The sequence below is a fragment of the Nicotiana tomentosiformis genome, chromosome 5, assembly GCF_000390325.3.
Source record: "Nicotiana tomentosiformis chromosome 5, ASM39032v3, whole genome shotgun sequence".
NCBI classification, from domain to species: domain Eukaryota; kingdom Viridiplantae; phylum Streptophyta; class Magnoliopsida; order Solanales; family Solanaceae; genus Nicotiana; species Nicotiana tomentosiformis.
In genome coordinates, this window is record NC_090816.1 from 40621838 (window position 1) to 40635278 (window position 13441).

The following is a 13441-nucleotide window of genomic DNA, read 5'->3' on the forward strand; positions in this document are numbered from 1 at the left end:
CGAGGCAATATGGATATAAATATACATACTTTAAGCCAAATATCAACACCCCTCACTTAGACTCTTGCTCGCCCTCGTGCAATGGAACTATAACTACAACCCAACATGTATATCTCACTAGTAAATATCAACTCAAAGTTTCAACCATATGCTCTACCTTTGACTATAATCGATACCGACAATCAAGCATGAACATACGAAATTCACATTCTTCCCATTTTAAACATGCCCAAGTATAAACAATGCAATTCAACCAATTCAAACAACCTATCCACAACCACCCTACCTCAAAAGCCGACTCATTACCACTAAGCACCCTCAACTCGCGCACTCACTCAACAAAAGAAGTTCATAATATTGCCAATTCGTCATGAGATCCTATGCTCTCACCAACAAATAAGAGAGTGAATATAGAAATAGTATATACATTCAAATATAACTTTGAACATAAATTGAGGACATCACACAATTGAACAAAATTCACTCACTCTCACAAAGAATTTCATGTGCATCCCATGGTCGTACCATAAGCTTGCTCGTAGTGTACATCTCTACTAATCAAAACTAGCCAAATCTAGGATCAGTTAGGACTTTAAGGTTGTAATGTAGACTAAGGGATGGGTAGGATACATTTAGGAATAGTGAGTAACCCTCCTAAGTACTTTAATACACTATCCTCAAGAATCAAGCACTTTTTCTTCTCAACCAATTCACTCGCCACAAACCATACAAAACATAGCCCTTTCATCAATTAAGCACTCTACATCTCCACTAGCACAAATTAGTAAGCTTAGGAGGTGTGTTTTGTTTTCTTCTTTTTGAATATCAACATTATTTATCTTTTTTTTTTCTTGAAATTTTCTTTTCTCTTTTTTTTTCCACACATACTCCATACATTAAGGTTCATCGGCTAGTGGTATTTTTCACGACGTTAGTGCACCTTATGGGCCCTTCCATGGTTCCACTCGAAAGCTATTTCCCAAATCTCTCACCTTACTTCTTTTAGCGCCTAAGTGCTTTCGGAGGTAAATGTTCAATAAGCTCAAATTAAGAACAAAATAGGGATACAACTTGTAGTGTGGGTTCCAAAGAAAAGATCTATAGGCTCAAAAGGGCTAGCAAAGGAAATTTTTTATTTGTGAGTGACAAGCCCTCTATGATCAAGCAAGAAACGCCTATGTCATCTCCTAGACTATCACAACTTAATGATTTCGCTTCGATTAATACACGGGGACATAGGATAGCATAGGATATCACGAATCCTTATGCACACATTGCACATGACTCAATCAAGACGGTTCTGTTCAACTCTCAAGTCAAGCAAGAACATACGGTTGAGAAATTTTTAGCAATAATGCACTAGGTGGCATACAAGTCAAACAATTGAGAAAAAGGCGTCACAGAGTAGGCTACTTATTTTACTTAGGCATTACAATTCAAATCAAATATACAGGAAGACAGAGCGCATGCCATAGCCTAATGTGCCAGCACCAAATATGTCAACAGGTATCTCTGATCAACTCAATTTTCTTCCTATACTACTCCTAAAATAAAATAAGAAAAAAAATATCCGATTCAAGCTACACACTAGGAAAAGAATCGGTGCCCAAAGAAAAAAACCAAGGGATACTACCTAACTATCCTAAAAAATAAAAGAATTTTTTTTTGGTATTTTTAATCGGACCTTAATCCCTCAAGAAAACTATCCAAAAGATCCATCGTCGGGAAAAGTCCGAGCTTTTCGGATTTTTTTTTTCTATTTTCACAACTACTACTAACTAATTAGACTATGTCTACTATAAGTTTTAAAATAAAACTAATAAAATAAAAAATAGTTTAATACAATTACATGTCAGAAAGTAGTTCCCCACCCCACACTAAGATAATGCATAGTCCCCAATGCATATAAAAATTCAAAACATAGTAAGGTGGAAAGAACTCCCTGCTAGTCGGATCCTTCCTCCTCAGAATGCCCACCAGCCGCAACTCCGTGCTCATCATCATGCGCTCCCAGGGACACCGAAGCCATTGGCCTTGTGACATCATTACCAATATCATCCTCATCATCTGAGCCTTTGATGATGTTTTCATCCTCTGATGGGTGGATGTGACTTCCAAGCGTAATCCCCAACATCTCCTTTGAAGAACTGGATAGATCATTGCGTAGATGCATACGCTCCTCATCCATTACACCTAGCCTACTCATTATCACATTCAGGGGGCTATCTTGTTGAAGTTTTTATCCCTCTCATTCCTGGCAGCCTGGCTCAGCTTAGACGTAGACTCCAACAAGGACATAATGTCCAGCAATCCCTTTGGTGCCTCCACCACCTCAGGGACCTCACGAGAGAGCATGTATTGCGTCAAGAGGTTGTCAAAGAAGAATCTTTTTATTTTTTGTCCAAAGCGGGTGTGGTCAATCTCCCCTAGAATGATATCACCCACATTGATGGGTCACCCAGTCATCAGAAAAAAATATCAAACACAATCGGGCTCGAGTGCATTCATTGTTGTGCTCAACCGACATCAGTCTGGCCTGCATAAAGTTTTGCCACATCTTGGCAGTTTTGTTGAAGTCGAAGCGGATCATCTCAAGATGGGCATCCCCCTTAGTCCTTTTCCACTTTGTATTAGAATTGATGCCACATAGAGTGTGACGTATAGCTTGGTAGCTTGGGCATTTGACAAAGTTTTGCAGCCTCCGCGGGTTAGGGCAATCAACTCCCAAGAATTTGCATAAGGACGCCCTGTCCAATGGTACTTCCTTTCCTCGAACCCACGGCATGAACCGATATCCATTCCAATTTGCATAAAGTTCCCTCACCATGCTCAAATTTTCATATCCCGGGCACTCAAGGAACTTATCCATCTTCATATCTATCAATCGGGCAAGAACATTCAGGAAGTTCTTTCCTAAAGTTTTCACATTAATTCCCATTTCGGAGACGTACCGCCCATATGACTCAAATGTACGATACCATTAGATGGCGTCCTCACGAACCAGATCCAAATGAGGCGTGGTTCTGATGGTGCCTTCCTCGACCCGCTAGCAACCTGCTTCCCTTTAGCTTGCTTGAAACTTTTAGGAGGGGGAGCAGTAGTAGAGGACTTCCCCACTCCTTTCCCTTGGTAGAACTATCACGAGCCATAGCAACCTACACACGATAAACATGAATGTGAGAATGAATCAAGAAATTCACCCAAGGTCATCGTGAGAGTCAAAGATGACCCCACACTTAAAACCGAAGGCTCTATGTAATCTATTCACAATAATGGTTCAAAGTGCACAAATGTTGCACCAAAAGGTGATGGGTACTCCAGACTTCCCCATGCCACACAGTTGTAGATCACTAACTATTCCACACAATTCAAGTAGTCGAACATGGTGAAGTGTCTTAGCCTTAGTGCAAGCAAGTAACACATGGTCCTTAATTTCTACAACTAATACACTACACTAGCTAATTCTAAAAAAGTGATACAACATACATAATACAAGATACATGGTGTGGGTGGTGTGATTATGGTATGGTAAACATGGAACACAATCTCGGACTATTGAAAGCCACCCCCCAAACACCCCACACTTAGCCCAACATCACATACAATGACACTCGGCTACTCAGACTTCACCGGTATACAATTTACTCTTTCAATATCAAACACATGATGAGCATCAATTGTGTTTCTCTTTGTTCAACAATGGTAGAACAAGGTGGCCCTCCAAAATTTTAAACGAAGTAGAGGAAATTGTATATTAATACTTCATAGACAACTTCACAACCAATTTCAACAACCAATTTTTTACATAGAGTCCATCCACCATAAAAACATAAAGTCTAAAAGAAACTTAGGGGAGATTGGGGAGTGGGGGTCATTTGGGATGGGGGGGGGGGGGGGGGAGTATTAAAACACAAAGAAATCACAAAATACAAGAAAAAGGGGAGAAGAAGAGCATACCTTTGAGTTTGAGATGAAAGCAAGCAAGGAACAATGGAGAAATTGAGAGAGGGAGAGAGATAAGGAGAATAATGAGCGGGGAGAGGGGGGGAGTGGGAGTTAGGTTATTTTAATTAGAGTGAGAATGGGTATGGGTTTGTGGGTATGGGTTAGATGGTGAGTGTAAATGGGTGTGGGTCGGGTTAGTGGGTTATTAAGTTAACTAAAAAAATTTAAAACGAAAAGAGAAAAAAAAATTACACGACTTACCTGTGACCCCCAACTCAGTGCCCCACGCTAGGCCTGACGCTGGGGCTTTTGATGATTTTGCCTTTTCCGCCCGGCAGCGTGGGGCGCTGGCCTGGGCGCTAGTTTTGCAATTTTTTTGAATGAAATCCCCGACCCCCACGAGCACTTAAAATATCCATTATACACATCCCTCACTATTCTACCTATAATTTCTATGACTACAAATAAATAAGAAAAAAAAACTCTAATTTACTCTAACTAAAAAAAGAAAACTACCTACGAAAGTAATAAACATTGGGTTGCCTCCCAAGTCCTAATAAGTATCTGATTTAATGTTGCGGCACGATGCAATACATTCCCTCACGCATCCAACAAGTCTATCGCGGTTTTGTGACGACGAATTCTACCACCCCAATAATGTTTCACTCTCAGACCATTGACTAAAAATGTGTCATTGCTTTCGGGATCCTTTAGCTCAACAGCTCCATGCTTTGTAACCCGCATTACTTCAAATGGACCCGACCATCTAGACTTGAGCTTCCCAGAAAAAAGCTTCAACCTTGAATTGAACAATAGAATGGCTTGACCGGGTTCGAACTCATGATGCAAAATGTGTTTGCCATGCCATCTCTTTATTTTCTATTTATACAACTTCGCATTCTCATATGCGTGCAGTCAAAACTCTTCAAGCTAATTCAGTTGCAACATCTATTTTTACCCACCTAGATCAATAACAAAGTTGAGCTTTTTGATTGCCCAATATTTCTTGTGCTCAAGCTCAACGAGCAGGAGACAAGCTTTTCCATAAACTAACCTGTACGGTGAAGCGCCAATTGGAGTTTTTGTATTCCATGCGATATGCACATAAAGCGTCATCTAGCTTGATAGCCTGATCCTTCCTACTTGCGCTCACTGTCTTCTCTAAAATTTGCTTCACCTCCCTATTTGAGACCTCCACTTGACCACTAGTTTGCGGATGATAAGCAGTTGCGACCTTGTGTCTCACCCCATACTTAGCTAAGAGGTTGCCCTACAATTTGTGACAAAAGTGAGTACCTCCATCACTAATCAAAGCACTCGGAGTCCCGAATCTGGTGAAAATATTTTTCTTCACAAAGCTCACCACCACTTTAGCATCATTCATAGGCAAAGCCACAACCTCAACCCACTTTGACACATAGTCAACTGTAACCAAGATGTATCGATGGCCATTTGATGTTGGAAACGGTCCCATGAAGTCTATTCCCCAAGCATCGAAGATTTCGACTTCAAGTATGCCCTTCAATGGCATCTCATGCCTTCTCAAAATTGTACCTGTCCTTTGGAACCTATGACACATTTTCACAAAATCATGTGCATCCTTGAATAGCTTAGGCCAATAAAATCCCGACTGCAACACCTTTGTAGCCATTTTGTCTCCACCATAGTGCCCCCATATGGTGATGCATGAAAATCATGTAAAATTTCTTCCATCGCCTCCTCAGGAACACATCGGCGCACCAACTAATCTGCATACTGCTTTAACAAAAATGGTTCATTCCATAGATAAAGCCTAACATCATGCATGCATTTTCTCTTACCATTTGGAGATAACTCTGACGGAGTCACCCCACTTACAATGAAGTTCACATAATCAACATACCATGGGGCTGTGCCAACTGTGATGGCTAGCAATTGCTCATTAGGAAAGCTTTTCTGAATTTTTCCCCCTTCCTCAACATGTGCGCGAGTTTCTAAGTGCGACAAATGGTCCGCCACCTGATTTTTTTATCCCTTTTCGATATTTGATTTCCACGTCAAATTCCTACAAGAGAAGAACCCAACGAATTAGTCTAGGCTTAGCATCCTTTTTTCTCAAACCAATACCTGATGGCTGCATGGTCTATGTAGACGATAACTTCAGTTCCCACCAAGTAGGCCCTAAATTTGTCAAACGCCCATACTACCGCTAAAAACTCTTTTTCTGTGACTGTGTAATTTATCTGGGCTAGATTTAGAGTTTTGCTAGCGTAGTAAATAAAGTGGAATACTTTATTTTTTCTCTGGCCCAATACCGCCTCAATCGCCGTGTCACTGGCATCACACATCAACTCAAAAAACTCTCTACTATCTGGGGCGGTAATAATTGATGCAGTCACCAATCTATTTTTCAACTCCTCATACACCTTCAAGCAGTGTTCATCAAACTTGAAAGGCGTATCCTTCTCAAGAAACTTGCATAAGGGAGCAAAAATCTTTAATGAATCTACGATAGAAACCTGCATGTCCCAAAAAGCTTCTGACTCATTTGACTGAGATTGGAGGCGACAGTTTTTCAATTGCATCCACTTTTGCCTTATCCACCTCCAACCCATTTTTGGAAACCTTGTGCTCGAGTATAATTCCTTATCGTACCATAAAATGCACTTCTCCCAGTTCAGCACTAAATTCGTCTCTTTACACCTGGCAAACACTTTACTCAAATTAGTTAAGCATTCATAAAAAGATGGTATGAAGACCGAAAAACCATCCATAAATACTTCAACAAATTTTTATACCATATCAGTAAAGATTTCCATCATGCACCTTTGAAAAGCCGCAAGTGCATTGCACAATCCAAATAGCATTCGCTTAAAAGCATAAGTGCCATAAGGACAATTGAAGGTGGTCTTCTCTTGGTCCTCTGGTGCAATTGAGATTTGATTATAGCTGGAATATCCATCAAGGAAACAATAATAGTCTTGTCCGTCCAACCTATCTAACATCTGATCAATAAAAGGAATGGAGAAGTGATCTTTTCTAGTAGCATTATTCAGTTTTCGGTAGTCAATACAAATTCTCCAACCGGTGACAGTCCTAGTTGGAATTAATTCATTATTATTATTTATGACCACCATCATTCCACCCTTTTTAGGTACACACTGGACTGGACTTACCCACTTGCTATCAGATATGGGAAAGATAATACCTACATCGAGCCACTTTATGACTTCCTTTCTTACCACTTCCTTCATGACTGGATTCAAGCGCCGTTGGTGTTCCGCACTCATTTTTTGCCCATCCTCCATGAGAATTTTATGCATACAAAATGCTAGGCTAATACCACGAATGTCAGCCATGGTCCATCCAATTGCCCGTTTGTGCTCTCTAAGCACACGAAGTAGCTTTTCTTCCTGCAAAATAGATAACTCAAATACAACAACAGGTAAAGTTTCATCAATACCCAAATAGGCGTAATGAAGATTGGGGGGAGGGGGAGGGTTAAGGTCTTGAGTTCAAATTTAGGAGCTTCTTCTATATACGGCTTGGGGGGTGGCCCAGTTGGTATATCTAGAGGCTCGAAATCGATCAGTCATTTGATGTAAGCACATGCATCTAGATGATGTACCATCTCCTTCACCTCGTCATCTAAATCAATGTTGTCAAACAACATAAGTACTTTCTCTAGAGAGTCATCCAGATATGCACCCACGTCATTTTTTTCTTCTTCTTTTACAATCACAAATATCATAACTAGATCCTCATAGTGACTTGGCAGCTGAATTGCCTTGTACACATTAAAGACTGCTACCACATTATCAACCCGGAGAATCATTTTTCCTTCACAAACTTTGAGCACAACATCAACGGTGGCTAAGAGAGGTCGTCCAAAGATGATGAGGATGTGTTCATCAGCTTCATAATCCAATATAATGAAATCTGATGGCAGAATAAATTGCCCAATTTATAGTAGCATATCTTCTATCACCCCCTCGAGATGGACTATAGATCTATTAGCAAGCTGCAACATGACTGTAGTTGGCCTTGGAGCTCTCAACCTCAATTGACTGAAAACTAAGAGAGACATCAAATTTATGCTAGCCCCCAAATCAAAGATTGCTTGCCCCACATCTACCTCACCAATTCGAATAGGTATGGTGAAGCTCCCCGGATCCTTCAACTTTTGCGGCAACTTTCTTTGAATTCTCGAGGTGCACTCTTCAGTAAGTGCCACTGTCTCAAACTCTTTCAACCTCCTTTTGTTAGCCACAAATATCTTTGATGTACTTGGCATATGTTGGGATTTCACGTAACACATCAACCAATGGGAGATTTAATTGAATTTGGCTCAGCATATCAAGAAATTTGTGTCATCACTTTTCTTCTTCAATATTTGTGGGAAAGGAGGTGGTGGCCTTCTTTCTTCAGTTTCTTTTTTAGCTTCTCCCACAGTTTTAGGGATTAGTTTACCCTTAGGACTGACTTGTTCTTTCTTTCTTTTTGGGACTTCTTCTAATTCTCTACCATTCCTCAAAGTTACAACATTTACCTGAGGATTCTTATCTGTATCGCTGGGAAGGCCCCCTGCAGGTCGAGTATTTTATTGTGCAGCCAACTGCCCAATCTGCCTCTCTATATTTCGAAATTCAGTCCTCAATTACTGATTATCTATTTGAAGTTGCTAGTTGTTAATCAACATCATTTTCAACATATCATTATTATTTTTTTCTACCTGTTGAAGTGGCTTTTGAGGCTGATTATAGTTTCCTTGAGGCCTGTATTGATTCTGAGTGGTCCGGTTCCCACCCCATGAGATATTTGGGTAATTCCTCCAGTTGGGATTATAGGTGTTCCCATATTGATTATTCTGGTTCATTGGACTTCTACCCTGCTGTCCCACATAATAGATAGATGGATTCACCGGAGATTGGTCACTCATATGACCATCTCCATAAATTTCACAACATATGGTCATCTTCTGAACCTGCTACATCTGATGCCCTTGACCCGTTGCCGTCTTAGCCATTTAGTTGTTTAGTTTTGCAATCTCTGCTCGCACGGCTGGCATCTCATCCATCTTGAGTGTACCCATTGCTTTCTATTTTCTCATCCTTCTTGAGTTACCTTCACCCTGCCAGTTATGATCATTTGCAGTGAAATCGTTGAGCAGAGTCTGAATCTCACTGTATGGTTTTTTCATGCAACTTCCTCCACAAGTTGAATATAGATTCAATTCACAAATGTATGTCCTAGTACCTCATATGTCTGACAATTATGTGGGCAGTCTCTGAGGAGTTTCTTGTATCTTTCCCAAGATTGACGAAGAGTCTCACCATCTCGTTGTTGAAACCCAAGAATCTGGCTTCTTAGTGCCTTTGTCTTCTTAGTGGAAAAAAACTTGATTAAGAATTTTCGTTCCAGATCATCCCAAGTGTGGATCGAGTTTGAGGGATCCTTGTGTAACCATTACTTTGCTTCCCCCATTAGAGAAAAGGAAAACAAACTCAGTCTGACATAGTCCTTAGAGACGTTCGGATAGTTGTATGTATCTGTAATCTCCAAGAAATTCTGTATATGCCTTTGGGGATCTTGACTTGACAACCCCACAAATAGCTCCGTGGATTGAATCAATTGCACCATGTACTACTTCAACTCAAAGTGCCCAGTTGTATCAGGCTCCATGATAGCCTGAGTCATGTTCGCGATACTAGGCCTTGCGGCCTCAATCACCGGTATTTCTTCATTTTCCGCCATCTCGATTGGCTATGGTTAGACTACAATACCAACTATGAAATTCTTGCTCTTTCTTCCACATCCTTCCTTAACATGTGGAAGAGTCTTTCGGGTTTAGGATCAGGAGGAGGAAGATTGTTCAAACTGTTGCTTCGTCTTAGCATTCAAGGTGAACACCTGTAGAGTCGGAAACAGTCAAACAAATTAACACTTGAACAAAAACAAATAAGAGCTTATTTCAGATAAATAACTAATTTCTAAATCCCGGCCAAGACACCAAAAACTTGTTGGGTCTAAATGCACACGCAAGTATACGCGGTCGACAAGTAATAAAATGATAAGAAAGTATCGTTCCCACGAGGACTTATGATCAACTATTGTCCAATCCAAGCTATTTATAAATTTAATGCTCACATGAGTGTGAAAAAGATGATTGTGATTTTTGTAACTAAATTACTACGAACTAATGAGCAAGCAAGAAAATAAGATTGTAAGTAAAGCAAACACACACTTAGAAAGAATTCAATGAGATGGAATATTTTAGGGCTATGGGATTCATGTCTCTCCTATTGCATTTTTTCGATTGATGTAATCACTTGACTTATCTAAGCTGTTGATTAGTAGGGTTTAATATGCTCGCGAAGTTCTTTCGATGCTTCACTCACCTATTCAAGCCAACCTAAGACTATATGTCTATAGAATCAAACTTGACAAGAACGCATGTATATTTCCTACAAAAATAACCAAGTAAAGCAACTAGTATATGTCTATCCTAATCGCGAATCTTTCTCCGATGCTCGGAGTCAAGAACTTACTTTATTCAATCCTATATTCAATCTATAGTTCCCACTTTCGAGTTCAACTATAAATTCGTAGATAGTACTCTATTGTTAGCTATGCAATAGAATAATTAAGTGCAAGATAGAATAAATAAATTAATATAATAAAGTCAAGAAAAACAATCAACCATCAAATTACAATAGTCAAGAATGACCATAACTCCAGAATAATGAGGTTCTTAGCCACTCATGTTCATAACAATAATCAAAATATTGTTTTAAACATAAAATCTATGAAAACTAGATGAAGAATGGAAGAATTGATGAGTTTCGTGCTCCCGAGTATTTTGTACTTGTGTTTCTCTCTCAAAGTGACGTCTCCCTTGCCAAAATAGGTTTATGTTTGCTTTTATACGAGTTGGGGGCATCTTGGGGTCAAAATAACCAAGTCCCAGGTGAAATAGGAGAACTTCACATCACCAACGCCCAGGGTAGAATGGGGCGCTAGCCCTGGCGCTGGAAATTTGGAGCTTCTGATTTGTGTGCCACAGGTAGCGTCCCACACTACCTGTGGCGCTACTTTTTGACTTTTTCTCGTTTCTTCCTCTTTTTGCTTCAATTCACTCACCTTCGTCCCAAATTGCCTCCGGATGATTCCTACACATACAAATACTACTAATTAGCACAAATCATTGCATTATAAATCTAAAATCTATGAAATATGAGTAAAATGCGAGGCAATATGCATATAAATATACATATTTTAAGCCGAATATCACTCTGCCCCAAGAGCTAACTTATTCTGGCAGTGTATCAACTATTGCAAACTAATTGACTTGGACTTTAAAGGAAGTAAGTACATTTTGACTAATATGAGGTATAGAAATAGAAGTCAGCTAATACTGGAGAGATTAGATAGGTGTTTTGCAAATGACAATTGGATCCAAGAATACCCCTCTAGTACAGTGAGTCACCTCCCTAGAACTCACTCTGACCACTGTCTAATATTAGTCAAGTTGTGTCCTAATTCCTGCAATACACCATCTAGACCCTTTAGGTTTGAACCCATATGGTGTAGCCACCCCTCCTTCTCTAATGTGGTCCAACAGGCCTATGAGTGGAATTGTAGTCTAGAAAGGGGAACTACCCAGTTCCAAGCTCAAGTATCCACCTGGAACAAAATAATTTTTTGCGATATCTTTCACAAGAAGAAACACATCTTATCCAGACTAAGAGGCATCCAAAAATCCAGAGCCTACCAATTTAGCAGCTTCCTTCAGAATCTAGAGGGTCAACTTCTAGAAGAATACTCTTCTATCATGAATAGCGAGGAATTTTTCTAGGATCAACTAGCTTATGGAAGGGGATGCTAACACTAGGTTCTTCCATACCTCAACCCTTAATAGGAGAAGAAGAAATAAGATCCTTGCCCTACAAGATGAGGCAGGGAACTGGATTGAGGGACAACAGGAGATAAATGATACCATTTCAATTCTACTCCACTCTCTATGGTCTACACCACTGAGCACCAATCTTCACCCACACCCAGGCAGATCACAACCTACAACACACACATCCTCTCCACTAGGGACCAGGCCAATATGAATGCTCCCTTAAGGATTAGTGAGATAAAGGATGCTATGTTCTCTTTCAAACCAACCAACCCCTGGACCTGATGACCTTCATCCACTATTCTACTAAAGATACTGGAATGTCCTAGAGGATAAAGTCACCAATTTCTGTAAGCAGATTTTTCATAGCCTTGAAATGAAGCCTGCAGTGAACACAACTTACCTATGCTTGATCCCTAAGTGTTCCAATGCCATAATTCTTAAGAATTTCAAACCAATTGGACTATGCAACATAATGTACAAGCTGACCACCAAAATCATTGTCAATAGAATCAAGCATGTCCTCCCCTCTATCATTGGTCCTAGCCAGGCCAGCTTTCTGTCCGATAGGAGGGTTAGTGATAAGGCCATCATTGTGCAGGAATACATCAACCATTTCAATAAGATGAAAGGAAAAAAATGCAAACATGATCCTTAAAATTGATCTAGAAAAGGCTTTTGACAGATTAGAATGGTCCTTTATAAAAGATATCCTGATGTCCTTTGGTTTCCCTCATAATATGACTAAGTTGATTCTGTCATGCATTTCTACTAGTTCTATCTCTGTCTTAGTTAATGAGGGTAAGACTGGATTCTTTCACCCTAGCAGGGGCATTAGACAGCGAGACCCTATATCTCCCTACATTTTCATCATGTACATGGAAAGACTCTCTAGGAGCATTGCGGCTCAAGTGCATAATGGCAGCTGGTTTCCTATCAAAATAAATCACACTGCCCCCAAAATCTCTCACTTATTCTTTGCTGATGATCTAACCCTATTTGCCAGGGCAAACAAAAAAAACTGTGTCACCGTTATGGATGCACCGCAACAGTTTAGTTGTAAATCAGGCCAAAGGGCTAATACCCTTAAGTCCAAAGTTGTCTTTTCCTCAAATTGTCACTAAGATATAATAGACAGATTGGCCAGGGTAATAGACATCAAGCATAGAAAATCTGTTGGTAAGTACCTAGGATTTTCCATCTTTCATAAGAGGCCTACTAACAGAGACTTCCAGTTCATCATAGATAACATGCAGATCAAGCTAACATGATGGAAAACCCACTTCATGAATATGGCTGGCAGAACCACTCTAGCTAAGTCTTCACTAGAGTGCATCCCCAACCATGTTATGCAATACATTAAGTTACCTGCCCAGGTGTGCAAATCAAATTAATAGGATACAGAGGAACTTCATCTAGGGTACTACTAATGTTAAGAGGAAAATACACCTAGTAGGATGGGTTACCATCACCAAGTTTAGAGAGGAAGGGGGCCTTGGTATGCATAGAACTAATCTTAGGAACACTGCCACACATGCATGCCTTGCTCGGAGAATGTATAATAATCCAAATGCCCTGTGGGCTAGAGTCTTGTTTCATAAACACTGCACTAGT

At 40.0% G+C, this 13441-nt stretch overlaps 1 protein-coding gene across 1 annotated transcript; it reads right to left on the reverse strand.

The window, feature by feature from the left end:
* Window positions 1-1945: 1945 nt before the first annotated feature.
* Window positions 1946-9260, reverse strand: LOC138892217 (uncharacterized). Its single transcript, XM_070175922.1, has 11 exons — window positions 9181-9260; window positions 9049-9128; window positions 8302-8508; window positions 7553-7863; window positions 7167-7337; window positions 6751-6929; window positions 6052-6627; window positions 5309-5513; window positions 5000-5215; window positions 3055-3155; window positions 1946-2198 (listed from the first exon to the last, which is right to left on the reverse strand). The coding sequence occupies exons 1-11, from the start codon at window positions 9258-9260 to the stop codon at window positions 1946-1948; spliced, it is 2379 nt and encodes a 792-aa protein (XP_070032023.1).
* Between the last annotated feature and the right edge of the window lie 4181 nt (window positions 9261-13441).

What these genes read in the sequence shown, in the direction of transcription:
- LOC138892217 (XM_070175922.1), bottom strand. Translation starts at nt 9,260, where the DNA reads ATGGTGAGACTCTTCGTCAATCTTGGGAAAGATACAAGAAACTCCTCA. An exon ending in TCATAACTGGCAGGGTGAAG is followed by an intron (nt 8,509 to 9,048) that starts GTAACTCAAGAA and finishes CTCGACCTGCAG; the next exon opens with GGGGCCTTCCCAGCGATACA. An exon ending in GCACTTGCGGCTTTTCAAAG is followed by an intron (nt 6,628 to 6,750) that starts GTGCATGATGGA and finishes AGTGTTTGCCAG; the next exon opens with GTGTAAAGAGACGAATTTAG.